Below are 16,197 nucleotides of genomic sequence, written 5' to 3'. Positions count from 1 at the left end.
TCACCCCCCCCGGGGGGGATGACGACGCCACAATCCCTTCTCCTCCATTCATCCCTCTGGCTCTTGGGCATGCACACATATGCGCCAGCATGAGTTTAAGCCACCAGGTCCGGGACTCGAACCACGGTCAACTACATGGGAGTCCAGCAACATAGCCATTATGCCAACTGCTGGTCCCTGATTTTCCTTTTTGAGAATTTGATTAAAATGTGTCTTGGTGAAAATCTTTTTATGTTTAATCTTATGGTTAAACGTTGAATAATGTGGGTGCTAGGGATGCTGACACTTAAGTTGAAAATCCATGTAACTTTTTTTTTTTAATTGCCAGAGGTAATATGCACATGCCAGAAAGAGACACAGAGAGGAAAAAGCATCCACCCTTGCACCCTCCATGGAGTGTGGTCACAATGCAGTTCCTTCTCATCCATTTCTCAATCTTGTCAAGTATGTAGGCATGCAAGCATACATGCCCAGCATGTTTTTCAGGCCAGGACTCACACTATAATTGGCCATGTGGAATTCACCTCCCTTAACCACTAAGCTATGAGCCAGTGCCACATATAACTTCTTAATTTTAATTTGCTATAGGGGCATGTGCACTCAGGGGGGTGGGGATGGGTGTGAGAATGCACCCATCTGGGGGGATGGCCATGGCACAATCCCTCCCTTTCCATTTTCCTCTTGTGACCCTGGGCATGCATGCACATGAACCCAGCATGTCCCTCTAGCTTCTGGGTCCAGGAGTTGAACTGCAAAGCTGACTGTGTGAGATAAAGCCACCTTAACCACCACACCACTGGCTGGCCTCCCTTTTTATTCCCCCAAAACTTAACTACTAATAGCCTGCTCTAGCTAGAGCTGGAGTGGAGTGGAGAAAGTGTGTGTTCATTCTCAGCCCCAAGTCCTGCCACCATTCCCGTCCTGCTACCTCTCTGGCCAGTGGCCACTGCCACCCTCAGCACCTGGGAGAGCCAGTTTGTGATTCTGCTGTTGGAGCTGCACCTTGGCTCCGAGAAGGCAGAGCAAATTTAGAGGTTCCTCTCTCCTCACTCTTGTCATCTTCATGCTGTGACCAGTCATCCCTAAAGACAGATGAAGATTGGCTCCTCAGCCCACTTCTCAAGTCCGCTTTGGCAGTGTCTCCATTTGAGTTTCAGACCCAGCAGCTTGAAAATCATGCCAGGCACATGTGTTATGTGCGCCCCAAATCCCAAGAGGAGAATGGAGAAGGGATCGCATTGTGGCCATCCTCCTTAGGTGGCAATTTCCCACATTCCCTTTCTCCCTGTCTGTCTCTGTCTCGCTTTGGTGAGCACATGCACACTATAGCAAAACTCAAAAAAACAAAAGTGATAACTTTGATGAGTTAAAAAAGAAAATCCATGTATAAGTAAACCTGCACAGTTCAACAGTGTTGTTCAAGAGTCATCTGTACATGGAGTTCTTTGACTCTCAAGGATCTGGTTATTCATCTTCTTTAAATTTGGCAAGTTTTTTGTGATTATTCGATTGTCAGAAAAGTCATGGTCTTCTGTCTCTTTTAAACATCTTATTTTGTGTATGTGTTGTGTTCCTAGTTTCATTTATTGTCTGTGTTCTGTTGTATTTCATTGAGCTTCTTTAAGATAATTGTTTTGAATTCTTTGTTCAGTAGTTCATAGATCCCCATTTCTTTTGGGTCAGTTACCTATGGCTTAAAATGTTTCCCTATGGCCTTGCATTGTTGTCTGTTCATTTGGTGATATAGGCACCTCTTCTAGTCTTTACAGACTGGCTTTGCCAGAGAAAGCGTTTTACCAAATAGTCTATCCAGAAATTTTCAGTGGACCACCTGGAGGTGTCTGTAAGTGGGCTTGCTGTTAGAGTCCTTGGTTGGGCTGGTCAGGTACCTGGGTAAGTAGGCACGTACGCCTGGCCTCTGGGTCCATACTGGCTACCCTGGTTCCTAGTTCTATGGGAGTAGGCCTGGAGCCTGGGTTTATGGGAGCCTGCCTGAAACGTGGGGCTATAGGAGCCGACCTGGCATTGGGGTAGGACTTGAGCTTGAATCCCAGGGACTTAAGTGACACCTGGATGATAGGGTAGGCTCAGTCGTGACTCCCCAGAAGCTAGCCTGGCCCCTGGGACTCTGGATACAGGCCTAGGAGTCCCTACAGACTCTGGGAGTGTGCCTGGGTATTGGGTCTCTTGAGGCCATTCTGAAGTCTGAGGCCTTGGCAGCCAGCCTGGTACTGGGATGAACCTATAACCTAAGTTTTTGGGCTGGCCTGAAGTCTGGGGCCTAGGTCAGTGGGGACTGGTTTGGGTCCATGAGAACCATCCTGCAGCACCAGACCAGGAGGACTTTTTTTTTTTTTTTTTTAACTTTTAACTTCACTTTAAATTCACCCTTGATTTTATTTTTTAAGAATTATTTTAACTTTATTTATTTATTTTAGTTTGACCAGAGAGGCACAGAGCGAGAGAGAGAGAGAGAAGGTGAGAAAGCAAGCCACCAGATCCGTGACACGAACCATAGTCAGCCATGTGGGAGTCTAGTGTCCTTAACCACCACACCACCTGCCAGCCCCACACCCTTGATTTTTTGACTTGGTTCCATCTGGATAAATATATTGAGAGATGAGGTCCATAAAGAGAGGTCCCATGATAAATTGACCCCCGTTTTCATTTTACCAACCTTTGGCTCTCTTAGAGAGGATTGTAATTGGTATTGTCCTGTCATGCCATATTTTCTTCTCTTGTCTCTTGTAGAACAGTCCTTATTTGTGAGCTTATTGGTCTTAAGCAACCAGGCAGTGGCTTTATGGGTTAGCTGGGATTAGGCATGGTCAAGTTATCTTCTTGGGCATATGTAACAGTGTTTCTGAGTGTTTAAGATGACATTTAATTCTTTTACTTCCAGCTGACCTGAAGTAAAACCCTTCTGATTAGTATTACTTGGACAGTGCTCACAAATGTAATGAATGACGTGCTTTAACCACAAAAGTATATTAATTTTGGGCTTTATTCGCATTTGCTAATGAAAATTCCCCGTTTCCTTAGAAGAAAGAGCTAAATAAGCAACTTCAGGGTTGTAAAAGTGAATTATCATTAAGACATAGGAAGAAATTACTTGATTCAGAAAAGCAAGGCTAGTTATATTTCTTCAGAGCACTAGTTTTTGGGTGGGTTTATTGGTTTAGTTTATAGCAGACCATTTACAAAGGCCCTTTTGTGATGACTAGCTCCCTTGATGCAGTTTCTTGGCAGATGGCTACAACAGTTCATGAGCCTACGAAGTTCCAGGAAAGGTGCAAAATGGAGTTTCAGTCCCTATTCTGGACTGGCTCCCAAGTTTTAATAGAGCCTATTCTACAGACAGGCTACCACTGTTTGGGGGCATGAAATTACATGATTCTAAGACTAAGAATTAGGTCCCCAGATTGAGAGTTTATTTTATAATCCCCATTAAACATTTTCACGGTTGACTTTACCAGCTCAATGTCAGTATCCTGTAGTAACCAAAGGTAATACCGGGAATGGATATGGTCTTAACTTTTTTAAAAGATGGGATGTTTCCTTTGGGGAAATTTTTTTTTTTCTGTATTCATGTTGGAGCACATGTGCACATGAGAGAGAGTTTCTTAAATTAGATCTTGGGCACTCCCTCATATGCCCAGTGTGTTTCAGGCCAACTAAGCTGGGGATGCAAACTGTGGTTGCCATGTGGGATCTGGCTTCCCTTAAGTAACACATTATTGCTGAACCACAGAGTCAGCCTTTGACTTTTATGTCGGGAAGGAATGAGTTAGATTGGTATGATGATCTACCAAATGCAAAGAAAAGAAAAAGTTCCACAGGAAATGTTGCCTTAAACAAAATAATTTATTTGATGAATTATTTTCAAGTGTCTGCTTTTGTGTCAGGTACTATGTGTATTAGGAATTAGGTCTACAGATATGAACAGAGCAGTTCTTTCTGGAACTTAGAGTTGGGTTAGTTTATTTACTTTTATTATTTCTCAAGAGTTTTTTTTTTTGGGGGGGAGTTTTTTCGCTATAGGGTGCGTGCGCTCGCCAGACAGACAGAGAGAGACATAGAGACAGAAAGCGAGAAATCACCCCCCAGGGGGGATGGTCATGCCGCAATCCCTTCTCTTCCATTCTCCTCTCAGGATCTTGGGCATGCATGCACACACGCCCGGCATGAGTTTAAGCCACCGGGTCCGGGACACGAACCGCACTCGACTACGTGGGAGTCCAGCGACATAGCCATTACGCTAACTGCTGGTTCCCTCTTAAGAGTCTTTTAATATACTTCAGTGCAGAGCCAGCAGGTGGCATGGTGGTTAAGGTGGCTGGAATCCCACATAGCTGACCATGGTTCGAGTCCTCGACCTGGCAGCTTGCTTTCTCACTTTCCTTCTCTCTCTTTGTCTCTCTCTGGTCAAATTCAAAAAAAAAAAAAAAGTAAAATAAAATAAATGAATAAAATTTAAAATAATAATAATAATAAGTAAAATAAATAACTATTAAAAAAACAAACAAAAAATATATACTTCAGTGCACTGTGATATTTAGCAAGAGAGAGAAAGTTTCTTAAATAATGTGCCCACAGAATTCATGGGTGATGGGATGAAGTTCCCTTATGGTAACAGTGTTCCTCAAAACCTATTTTGAGAAATTTATTTATTTATTTTTATTTATTTATTTTTCTTTTTAAAGAGGTTTTTGCTATAGGGCATGTGCACTTGCCAGAAAGACAGAGACAGAAAGTGAGAAATCACCCCACAGGGGAAATGGCCACACCACAATCCCTTCTCCATTCTCCTCTTGGGATCTTGGGCACACACGCACTCATGCCCGGCATGAGTTTAAGCCACTGGGTCCGAGACTCGAATTGCAGTCAACTCTGTGGGAGTCCAGAGACATAGCCATTATACCAACTGCTGGTCCCTATTGTGAGAAATATTTAATGACCCTAAATACTAGACTAGAGATCTGGGAATGTAACTTTCTGTATTATACTTGATCACGGTGGTCTCTGTATTGAAAGGTAGATGACTTACATCAACAAATTGTGTGTGTGTGTGTGTGTGTGTGTGTTCATTAATTTATATAATGCGTTATTAGAGGTTTTTTGTTTTTGTTTTTAAGAATTTTGCCACAAGGGAGCATATGCTCACCAGAGAGAGAGAGACAGAGGGAAAGTGAGAAGTCCTCCCCCACGAGGATGGCCATATCACAATCTGTTTACCTCCATTCTCCTCCATATTTTAGGCATGCATGCATGTGCACCCAGTGTATTTTCCAAGCTGTTGGGTCCAAGACTCAAACTGCACAGCTGGCCATGTAGAAGTCCAACACCTTAACCCCCATGCCACTTGCTGGCCCTAGGAAATTTTAATATATTAAGTCAAAGAAAACTAATAATGTCCCTTAAATACTTTCTTTTCCCCAAAAATGTTATAAGTAAATAAAGCCAATAACTAATTTGGGTGTAACAGAAGAAATAAAACAAAACAAAACAAAACAAAACATGACTCTTTGAACTTTACATGGGATATATTTGAAAAAAATTCATTCAGACCATATAACCAGTTACTTACAAGGAAAGTGGGAAGTCCTCTTGGAGCCAGAATTTTTTTTTTTTAATAGAGGGAACTTGTATCACTAGAAGGTCAGAGAATGGGAGAGGGAGAAAGCACTTTCCAGTGGGGCATAGTCACACTGCAGTCCCTTCTCTCCCATTTCTCCATCTTGTTGGGATTTGGGGCACATATGCACAACATGTTTTTGATGCTGCTGGGACTGGAATTGAATCATACACACACCCATATGAATCTGGCTTCCTGAAGTACCCGACCAGGGGGTCAGACCAGAGCTAGACTTGTTGAGCCATGAGGACTAACTAGGTACTACCTCTACCAAATCATAGCAACTCCCCATGAGCATATTACTTGTGTCAGTAAGGTTAATAACCTCTTCCTCACCAGGTTCTTAGGAGTGTCAAATGAAATATGTGAGTATATTAAGTAAAGGGAACAATGTTTTGTCAGAAATCCTGGCCACCTGCGGTCAGCAGGTGGTGTGGTAGTTAAGAGTGCTTGACTTCCTCATGGCCAACCATGGTTTGAGTCCCGGACCTGGCGGCTTGCTTTGTCCCTCTCTGGTCAAAAACTTAAAAATAAATAAATACAGTTACATAAAATAATTCTTAAAAAAAAAATTCTGGCCACTTTAGGGAAGACAAAGGTAGCTTTTGGCTGAAAGAGCAAATCTGGAGGAATGAGTTGCCCCAGGGAACTGTGTAAAGATTTTTTTCCCTATATTTATGGTTGGGGTAGACTTAAGTGTAGAACATCACTTACTGACATTGAGAGTGTTTGGGTTTATGCATCTGGCTGTGTTTAGGTGTTCCCAATCTAAATTACTATGGTGTCTGTGTACCTGTAATTTTTGCTTAGCTTAGTTACAAACATTTTAAATTAATGATAGAGTGTGTACACGTGCATGAGAGAGAGAGAGAGAGAGAGGAGTACCTTCCATAAGGTCTGGTCATGCTGCAGTCTCCTTCCAGTCTTCCAGCCCACTGGATCCTGGGGATATGTGCTCCTGCCAGACATATTTCAGGCTAATTAGGCCAGGGATTTGAACCACACTTGTCATGTGGGATCAGCTTTTCTTAAGCAATTTATTACTGGTGTGCCACAGAGCTGGGCTCTAGGCCTTTTCAAAAAGGCTGTTTTTGACACTGCAGTATCTTTGTACCTTTTCCAAAGCTGGATTGATCACTGGAGTGAGATGAACTCCTTACGGCCGGCCCCCAAGCCTGGAAGTTAATGGAGCTGGATCCCACGTAGCTGACTACATAGTGTGAGTTCTGCCCCCAATAGCTTGAGAAACACGCTGGGTACGTATGTGTGCATGCCCAAAATCCTAATAGGGTGAAGAAATGGAGGAGACAGGATTGTAGGAGGACCAGGCCCTCTCTCCCTCTGACATCTCTGCCAAGCTCATGAACTCTCTAGCAAGTTTAAAAAAAAAAAAAAACAACTTTAATTTAAAATGAAACATAAGCACAAGTAAATAAACCAAAGTTTTTGCTTCAGATTTTTTTTAATTACTTATTTAGCTTTATTTATTATTATTATTTTTAAAAATTTGCTATAGGGCAGGCACGTGCTCACCAGAGAGAAGACAGCAAGAAGAGAAAAAAAGGGAGGGAAAAGTGAGAAAGTAAATCACCAGGTCCAGGACTCAAACCATAGTTGGCCATATGGGAATCCAGCAACTTAACCACTATACCACCTTGACCCCTCTAACACAGTTTTTTGTTGTTGTTGATTTTAGAGAGATTTTTACTATAGGGCACATTGGAGAGACAGAGACAGAAAGCAAGAAATCACTCCCCCGCCCAGGGGCCATGGCCATGATGCAATCCCTTCTCCGCTATTCTCCAATTAGGATTTTGGACAAGCATGCACATGCACCCAGCATGAGTTTCAAGCCACCAAGTCCAGGACTCGAACCATGGTCAGCCATGTGAAAAATCCAGTGATGTAACCATTAGGCTATCTGCTGGCCCTACTAATGGGTTTTAAAAAATCAGACTTCTAGAAATAATTGTGACTCAACTTGTTTATCCTTTTGTAAGAAGAACCTGAGGTTCACCATCACACTACTTGCTGTGTTGTCTCAGAGTGCCGTACGTACTCTAATATATGCTGTCAGTGCCAGCAATGCAACAAAAGAGCTTGTCCTGACCGTTGCTGAGGAATCATTCTCCCCCCTGAATGACTCTTGTTTAACGAGTTTAATTGCCACACATTTAAATTCACCCTTCTTGCAGTGTATACTTCAGTGAATCTTGACAAATGAATATAGTCATGTAACCACCACCACAGCCGATACAGAAGGGTTTGCTCATGCCACAAAATTCCTTTGTGTTCCTTTATAGCCATCTCCTCCCTCTGCCCCTAACCTTTGCAACCACTGCATCCCTTAATTTTGTCTTTCCCAGAATGTTGTGAATAAAATTATACTCCTAATTGATTCTTACTCTGAAAAAAAATTGGTAAACTGTAAATTTTTGAACATTTTTTCCCAGTACAAAGATACCATCTCTTTCTTTTTTTTACTTTTTTTTTTTTTAGAGAGGTTTTTGCTATAGGGCAAATGTGCTTGCCAGAAAGACAGAGACAGAAAGAGAGAAAGCAAGAAATCACCCCCTAGGGGGGATGGCCATACCACAATCCCTTCTCCATTTATTCCTCTCAGGATTTGGGGCATGCACTCACACACACCCAGTGTATTTTCCAAGCTGTTGGGTCTGGAACTCAAACTGCGTGGTCAGCCATGTGGAATCCAGCTACCTTGGAACCTCCATTCCACTAAGGTGGCCTTGAACAGGGTCTTGACTCTGTAACCCACCCCCAGCTTCAGCTAGCCTTAGGTGCATGTGTGCCTGACTCAGTGAGGTCTCTGGACATGAACCTCAAACCTTCCCGTGTGGACCAGCCTTGCAGAGCATGGCGTTTTACTTCTGTGCCAGTGTTAGACCCTGGAATTATCATCTTTTGTGACTTTCCAAAAGAGGCAAGACAGGAGGTAAAAAGAGAACCACTGCTGCCTCTTGAAACACTGTAGTAGGACACCATTATAGAAATAGACCTTTCTGTCTGGAATGTTTGAAACACATAAACAATAGGAAAAAAAAAAGCATTTAAAAATCACAGTATGATATGTAAGTACCATTACCTAATTGTACTTTGATATTACAATAACTGTGTGTAAGTGTGCCCTGATTCTATGTAAAGATACAAAAAAGCATCACATACTAATAAGAGAAATCCAAGAAAGATTAAACAATAGAGTTACCCATGTTTATTAATCTCTGACTTTTCTTTTTTCTTTTTAGATATTTTTGCTATAGGGAACATGCACTCTCCAGAGACAGACACAGAAAGTGAGAAATCAGCCCCCAGTGGGGATGGCCACACTGCAATCCCTTTTCTTCCATTCTCCTCTTGGGATCTTGGGCACAGACGCACATGCGCCCAGCATGAGTTTTAAGCTGCTGGGTCTGGGAGTCAAACCACGGTCAACTACTACATTATTTGCTGGTCCTACTCTCTGACTATTTTATGACTTAGAGAGTGACATATTAGAAGTTGTTTTATAGATCTGCTTTATTATCCTTGACATGTCAGTGATATTTTCAGATGAAAGAAAGTTACAAATAGAAGGAATTTTTTGTTTTCTTATCCTGATTGGCTTATTGGAATTTATGGAGCTTAAGAAATTGGGGGGGGTGCTTTTTTCTTTCAAGGCTATGAAAATGATTCTGTAGAAGACTTGAAGGAGATGACTTCAATATCCTCTCGAAAGAGAGGTAAAAGAAGGTACTTTTGGGAATACAGTGAACAACTTACACCATCACAGCAAGAGAGGATGCTGAGGCCCTCTGAATGGAACCGAGACACCTTGCCAAGTAATATGTATCAGAAAAATGGTTTACATCATGGTAAGAGGGGATTGTAGTCAGATTCATAGTGTCTCTTTAAACACAGATACTAAACCATACTGCTTCCTCAGTGCAGCTAGGAAAGGTGTTCACCCTTCCCTAGCAATCCAGGACAGGAACAGTAGAGCTGCTGTATGACTGCTCTTCGCTCACAGATACCCTTTGAAGTTACCATTGTCAATCCATCACGAAGCAGGGAGGAAGGACCATGTGGACTATTCTATTTCCAGTCCCTTCTTTTCCTCATCCCATCCAGGAAATGACAGGAGGCTGCTGGTTCCTGACTGGTCACAGTTGCTATAACTAGCAGGGTGAGGGAGAAAGCGAATGGCTCCAGCATTCCTCTTTTCCATTCTTGACCAATCCCCAGGTTGAAATGTAAATGGGAAGATTGGAATAAAAATGTTATTGGGGAGAAAAGGGGAGAAAAGAGGAGACAAAGGAAAGAAGGAATAATTGCGGACAACGCAAGTGAAGAGATAAGAGTTGAATAGAAGAAATGGGAGAAGCTTATCGTCTTAGGTCAAATTTTGAGTTGTGAATTATAGGAAACTGTGATTAAGTAGAATTCCTCCTTCATAAATGCTATTTTTATGTTAATCCAAAGACTTTTGAAAATGATAGGAAGAGGAAGTACTAATAAGTTTGGTGCTCAGTAAACAGTTGAATATTCATCCATTCCTTAGATATAAGTTGCTTATAAGCATTCTTGAGGACAGGAATTGCATTTGAATATATTTGTGTGTCATTTTCCCTTTCCATTGACTCTCAAGTCTGTAGTTTCTTGGTGAATTATTACTGAGTTTTGGCCTTCAGATTGATTTCTTCCAGAAGTGAAAACTTACAAGTTCAATAAGTAATTCCAAGTAGCATTTCCTAGTAATGGTACTAGGAAAGATGTTTGGTACACTCTAGTTCAGATGACAGAGACCTTTTCTCCCTGGGGGATGGAGCAAGGCCATCTGAGTCTTCTGAAATATTTATCAAAGCAGCCAAAAAAGAGCTTCCAAGCAAGATGATCCATATTTATTGGATTTTTTTTTCAGTCCAACATTAAAATATCTGTGTCTGACAAATTTTTCAGTCATAGCATCCAAACGTGGTTTGGGTAAAATCCCCAAACTGTCTCCTGACCACATGTTATACCTTAGCTCCAATTTTTGTGTGCAGTTGAACCTGGACTGCAGTCCTTAGATTTCAGGTGTTTAGTGCCACCATGCAATAATTAAGACTGTCATCCTGGGGCTAGAAACCCAAGAGTAGAGAAGGACTTGAAAAACGTCCTGTGTTACATCACCCATGTTTATTGCGCCATGGTGGGGTGTGGGGAAGGAGAGGAGGCTAGCCCTTCTGGGATAGGTTATTAGACATGCTGAAACTTCCAGGGACTTCTGAAAATTTTGAAAAAGTGGTTGTGGGAGGGTAATGGTTTTAAATATAGCTGTAGGAAGTGTACCTCTTGTTAATTAAAATGATCTAACTTAAACTGCTTTTACACCATTTATAGGAAAATATGCAGTAAAGAAGTCACGGAGAACTGATGTAGAAGACCTGACTCCAAATCCTAAAAAACTTCTTCAGATAGGCAATGAGTTACGGAAGCTGAATAAGGTGATTAGCGACCTGACTCCAGTCAGCGAGCTTCCCTTAACAGCCCGGCCAAGGTCAAGGAAGGAAAAAAATAAGCTGGCTTCCAGGTAAATGCTGTTAATGTTCACTCATATGAATCAAGTTTAGAAGATGAGGTGAGACCCTAAATGAATTTTTAATATAAGACCTATGTTCAGCTATTGTTCAAAAACTGTATTTTACTCTTCTAACTCTACAATGACACTATGATTTTTCCTTTGAAAGTAAAAGATGGTGTTTATGCTTTATGGAAAAAGTTTTTAAGAGGGGAGAGGTGAATGGACTCGAGTGCATTATATTACAGTATAACATAATTTTTTTTTTAATTCGTCAGAATGTGCTTGTCTCACTGGAGAGAGAGAGACAGAGAAAGGGAAAGTGAGAAAGCCCCCCTCATGATACGTTGTCATACCACAGTCCCTTCTCCTTCTCTCCTCCTTATGGGATTTTGAGCACACATGCCTGGCATGTTTTTCAAGTCACTGGGTCTAGGATTCAAACCAATATTGTTGGCCGTGTAGGATCCAGCCACTTTAACCACATGCCACCTTGGCCCTATACTAAATATTTTTATCATAGATGTATTTTTGTTTGCTTTTTTAGTAAGTCAGGAATGTTGTATAATTTACCTACAGTAAAGGTCATCCCTTTTAATGAATACTTAATGAGTTTTGATAGACATAGCTAATCATAACTATCACCACAATGTAGTTATTTAACATTTATATTGTCTTTAAACATTCCCTCATGTCTCTCTCTTTTTTTTTGGAGAGGTTTTTGCTATAGGGCGCGTGCGCTCACCAGAAAGACAGAGATAGACAGAGACAGAAAGTGAGAAATCACCCCCCAGGGGGGATGGCCATACCACAATTCCTTCTCCTCCTTTTTCCTCTTGGGATCTTGGGCACACGCACACGCACCCGGCGTGAGTTTAAGCCATCAGGTCTGGGACGTGAACCATGGTTGACTACGTGGGAGTCCAGCGACATAGCCATTCCTCCAGCTGCTGGCCCCAGCCCTCATGTCTCTTTTTAAAAGCCAAGCCCTTGGGGCCAAGCAGGTCACATGGTAGTTAAAGGCCCTGGACTACCCCATCGCCAACCATGTTTGAGTCCCAGACCTGGTGGCTTAATTGCTCTCTCTCTCTCTCTCTGTCTTTGGTGAGTGCACATGCCCTATAGCAAATGAATAATAATGCAAATGATAAATAAAATTAAATAAAAAATTCTTGGGAAGTTTTTTTCTTTTCTTTTTTTTTGCTATAGGGCACGTGCACTTGCCAGACAGACAGACAGAGAGAGAAAGCGAGAAATCACCCCCCAGGGTGGATGGCCATGCCTCAGTCCCTTCTCCTCCATTCTCCTCTTGGGATCTTGGGCACGCATGCACACGCGCCTGGCGTGAGTCTAAGCTACCAGATCCGGGACTCGAACCGTGGTTGACTACATGGGAGTCCAGTGACATAGCCATTATGCTAACTGCTGGTCCCAAATAAATTCATTAAAAAAAAAAAAAAGGGCAGTCCCTTCTCACACCTTTGACCCCTCACAAACTTTGATCTTTTTTCTGTCTCTACAGTTTTGTCTTTTCTAGAATGTCATATAGATGTATTCATGTTGTTGTGTGGAGTCATGGTTCCTTTTTATTGCTGAGTAGTATTCCTTGTTGGTATTTACTACAGTTTATCTATTTACCAGTTCAAAGGCATTCAGTTTGTTTACAGTTTGGCAATTATGAATAAAAGCACTGCAGACATTCCCTTACAAGTGTTTGTGTGAACACATTTTATTTCTTTTGCCAAACTGCTTTTCAGAATAGCCATATGGACTATTTTGCATTTTCATTGGCAATATGAGGGTTCCATTTCCTTCATATCCTCTTCTGTACTTGGTATTGTCAGTTTTTATTTGTTTAGTTTTGTATTTTAGCTATTCTAATAGGCATGTGCTGGTCATAGCTTTATTTTTGAATGTGTTCTAAATTTTTAAGAAAACAATTTGGATAAATGATGCCTTTTGTTTCATGGTAACTTAGTTTTTTGATAAATATCAGTAAACAGTGTTTCTCTTTGTTTTAAGGTTTTTGTCATAGGGCATGTGCACTCACCAGAAACGGAGACAGTGAGAGGGAAAGTGAGAAATCACTCTGTGGTATGTGGGGGGTGGCCACGCTGCAATCCCTCTCCTCCATTCTCTGGGATTTTGGGCACACATGCTCAGAAGCCCAGCATGATTTTCAAGCTGCCGGGTTTGGGACTCAAACTGCAGTCAGCCATGTGGGCATCTAGCATTGTAATCACTAAGCCACCTGCTAGTCCCTAGACAGTAATTTTTTATTGCTACTAAAATGTCTGACAGCAACAAAAAGAAGGTATGCTCTACATATTTACCTTAAAAAAGTGAACTAATCCCTTCTTCCTTTCTTCACAGAGCTTGTCGGTTAAAGAAAAAAGCCCAGTATGAAGCTAATAAAGTTAAATTATGGGGCCTCAATACTGAATATGGTAAACCTAAACTTTTAAGAATTTGATTAACTTCTTGTCACTTTACTGACCAGTCTTTTTTCCTTTGGTTTTGTTATTTCCTTTCTCCGCATTCGGCCCAATTTTTGGCTAGCCTTCTTTTTGTTCATCCATTCAGTAAGCCATATCTTCATTTTCTTTCATTTTTAGTCTTCTTGGTATGAGTGGCTCTCAAGCCTTATCTCTTCTCTACACTAAGGAGCTGGTCCACTTGTGGCTAGAATAATTTCTTCTGTTTATAACTATGCTGCTGGGTTAGCTCCTTTCGTTGAGTGGTTTTTGTATTTCCCTTATAGTGAGCAATGACATATTGACCTTTGTGTGTGTGGCCTACATTTTCTACACTTGACTGCTTATCGAAATTGTCTGTGTGCTTAAAAAAATACAGATTCCCAGGCTCTCCCTATGTCATATGAACTGGAATCTTTGCATAGAGAACCCAGGAATCCAATTTTGTTCTTTAAAAGTTGTTTTGGCTATTCTAGGTCTTCTCATATCAATATACATTTTAGAATCAGTTTATCACGTTTTATTAAAAAACCTTACTGAAATTTTGATTGGGATTGCTTTGAATCTGGAGATCAATTTGAAAAGAATTACCATCTTAAAATGAAGTCTTCCAATTCATGAATTTGTAATCTTAATCTAGCTAAATAATTTTAGTTTGTTGCTGCCATGCTTCATAATTTTCAGTGTGGTGTGTTTGAACATTTTTTGTTAGATGTAATCGTGGACATTTTATATTTTTTGATGCTGCCATAAATGGAATTATTTTTGAAATTTTATTTTAAACTCTTTGCTATTAATAGATTAAACAGATTTTTGTGTATTACTCTTGTATCTTAGGATCTTGCTAAGCTTATTTATTCCACTAGTAGATGTGTAGATTCCCTGGGACTTTTATGCTTAGCATTTATCATCTGCAAATAAAGATGGTTTCATTTCTTCTTTTCTTTTTTAAAAGAATTATTTTATTTAACTTTATTTATTTATTTTAATTTGACCAGAGATATACACACCTCAGAAAGAAAAAAAGCCACTAGGTTTGGAACTCAAACCATGGTCAGCCATGTGGGAGTCCGGCGCCCCCAACCACCACGCCACTTGCCAGCCCCTCATTTCTTCTTTTCTGATCTTTGCCTTTTTGTTTTTCTGCCTTATTAAAATGTCTAAGACATCAAGCACAATATTGAATAGAAGTGATTGCCTTGTTTGCAATATCAGGGGAAACCTTTTATGATATTTATGGTGTATATATATTTTTAAGATAGAATGTCCCTTTTTACAAAATAAATTGTATTTTTCCCCTTTATTATCATGATAGTGTTTATAAATGCATACATGGGTCAAGGGAAGAGCACCCATACACACACAATGTCTGGCCACATTGCAGTCCCCTCTCCTCCATTTTCCTCTTGGGATTCGGGCACACATGCACATGTACCCAGTGTGTTTCTCAAGCCATCAGATCTGGGACTGGAACTGTACAGTCAGCCATATGGGATCCAGCTGCCTTAACTGTCTAACCGTCTACCGGCTGGCTCCTATCATGGGACTTAAAGCTCTAAAGACAAGTATGGCAAATGGCTTACAGGATTATAGCATTGTTCAAGAGTACAATGTGTTATCAAACATCATTTGAAATTAGTTTCTTTGAATAGGAAAGCATATAACGATCACTAATGAACATTTTCTTAAACATTTTTTAATATATATATTTATTTCTTCCATGAGCAGAAGAGACAGAGAAAGAGAGGAAATGAGGAAGAGACAGCACCCCCAGTAGGGTCTTGATGCCACAGTCCACCGCCAGCTTTTTTGCCAGTACTGGATCATGGGTAAAAGTACAGCATCTTCAGGAGGTCTCTAGCCTTAAACCGGGAACCTTACCCTGTGGGATGCCTTCACAGAGCATTGCACTTTACCACTGTGCCACCCTCTGACCTCCTTCTTAACGTTTTCTTACAATTTCCAGATTTAAAATGACTATGTTATTACATAATAAGATAAAATTCTTCCACATTAGTGATGTATTCCACGTATTTTGTTCTGTCTTACAGATAATTTATTGTTTGTAATCAACTCCATCAAGCAAGAGATTGTAAACCGGGTACAGAATCCGAGAGAGGAGAGAGGACCCAACATGGGGCAGAAGCTTGAGATCCTTATTAAAGATACTCTTGGTAAGAAGAATATTGGATAAAATTCATAACAACATGATAGCATGCTGTGCAAGATACAAGATTAAAGAGGATATTAATATTAAGAGTTCTTTCAAGGAAAAACTCCAGTGCTGTCATTGTAGTTACTCTCCTTTATGAGTAGCTTCATCTTTTTAGATTTAGCACTCGTGAACATATACTGCTGATTACTATTTGTAATTTAGCCTTAGTCACTGAACTAAGTTTGAAGACAAACTTCAACTTCTGACTTTCCTTTGGAGGGGAAAAAGAGACCCTGAGTTGTCAAGCCTGCAGTTGTTTTACTCAGTAATAAATTTTATAGGATCCTAGCAAACTGGGTTATCTGGTTCTCACTCCTGA

The 16,197-nt window shown here is 40.8% G+C and overlaps 1 protein-coding gene across 3 annotated transcripts in view; it reads left to right on the top strand.

The window, feature by feature from the left end:
- CREBRF (CREB3 regulatory factor) overlaps positions 1-16,197 on the top strand; it is a 69,236-nt gene that overhangs the window by 40,252 nt on the left and 12,787 nt on the right. For 2 of the 3 annotated variants that reach the window (XM_027775891.1, XM_027775892.1), the window contains 4 exons: positions 9,310-9,504; positions 11,012-11,201; positions 13,563-13,636; positions 15,715-15,872. In XM_027775891.1, coding sequence (XP_027631692.1) covers positions 9,310-9,504; positions 11,012-11,201; positions 13,563-13,636; positions 15,715-15,857 — 602 coding nt within the window. In that variant the 3' untranslated portion in view covers positions 15,858-15,872. Of the gene's footprint in view, positions 1-9,309; positions 9,505-11,011; positions 11,202-13,562; positions 13,637-15,714; positions 15,873-16,197 lie in introns of those variants that run through there. The other variant, XM_006158903.3, reaches the window with a different exon arrangement.

The sequence above is a fragment of the Tupaia chinensis genome, unplaced genomic scaffold (assembly GCF_000334495.1).
Source record: "Tupaia chinensis unplaced genomic scaffold, TupChi_1.0 Scaffold000612_1, whole genome shotgun sequence".
NCBI classification, from domain to species: domain Eukaryota; kingdom Metazoa; phylum Chordata; class Mammalia; order Scandentia; family Tupaiidae; genus Tupaia; species Tupaia belangeri.
The sequence above is the reverse complement of the archived record's forward strand: the minus strand, read 5'-3'. Positions and strand labels throughout refer to the sequence as shown.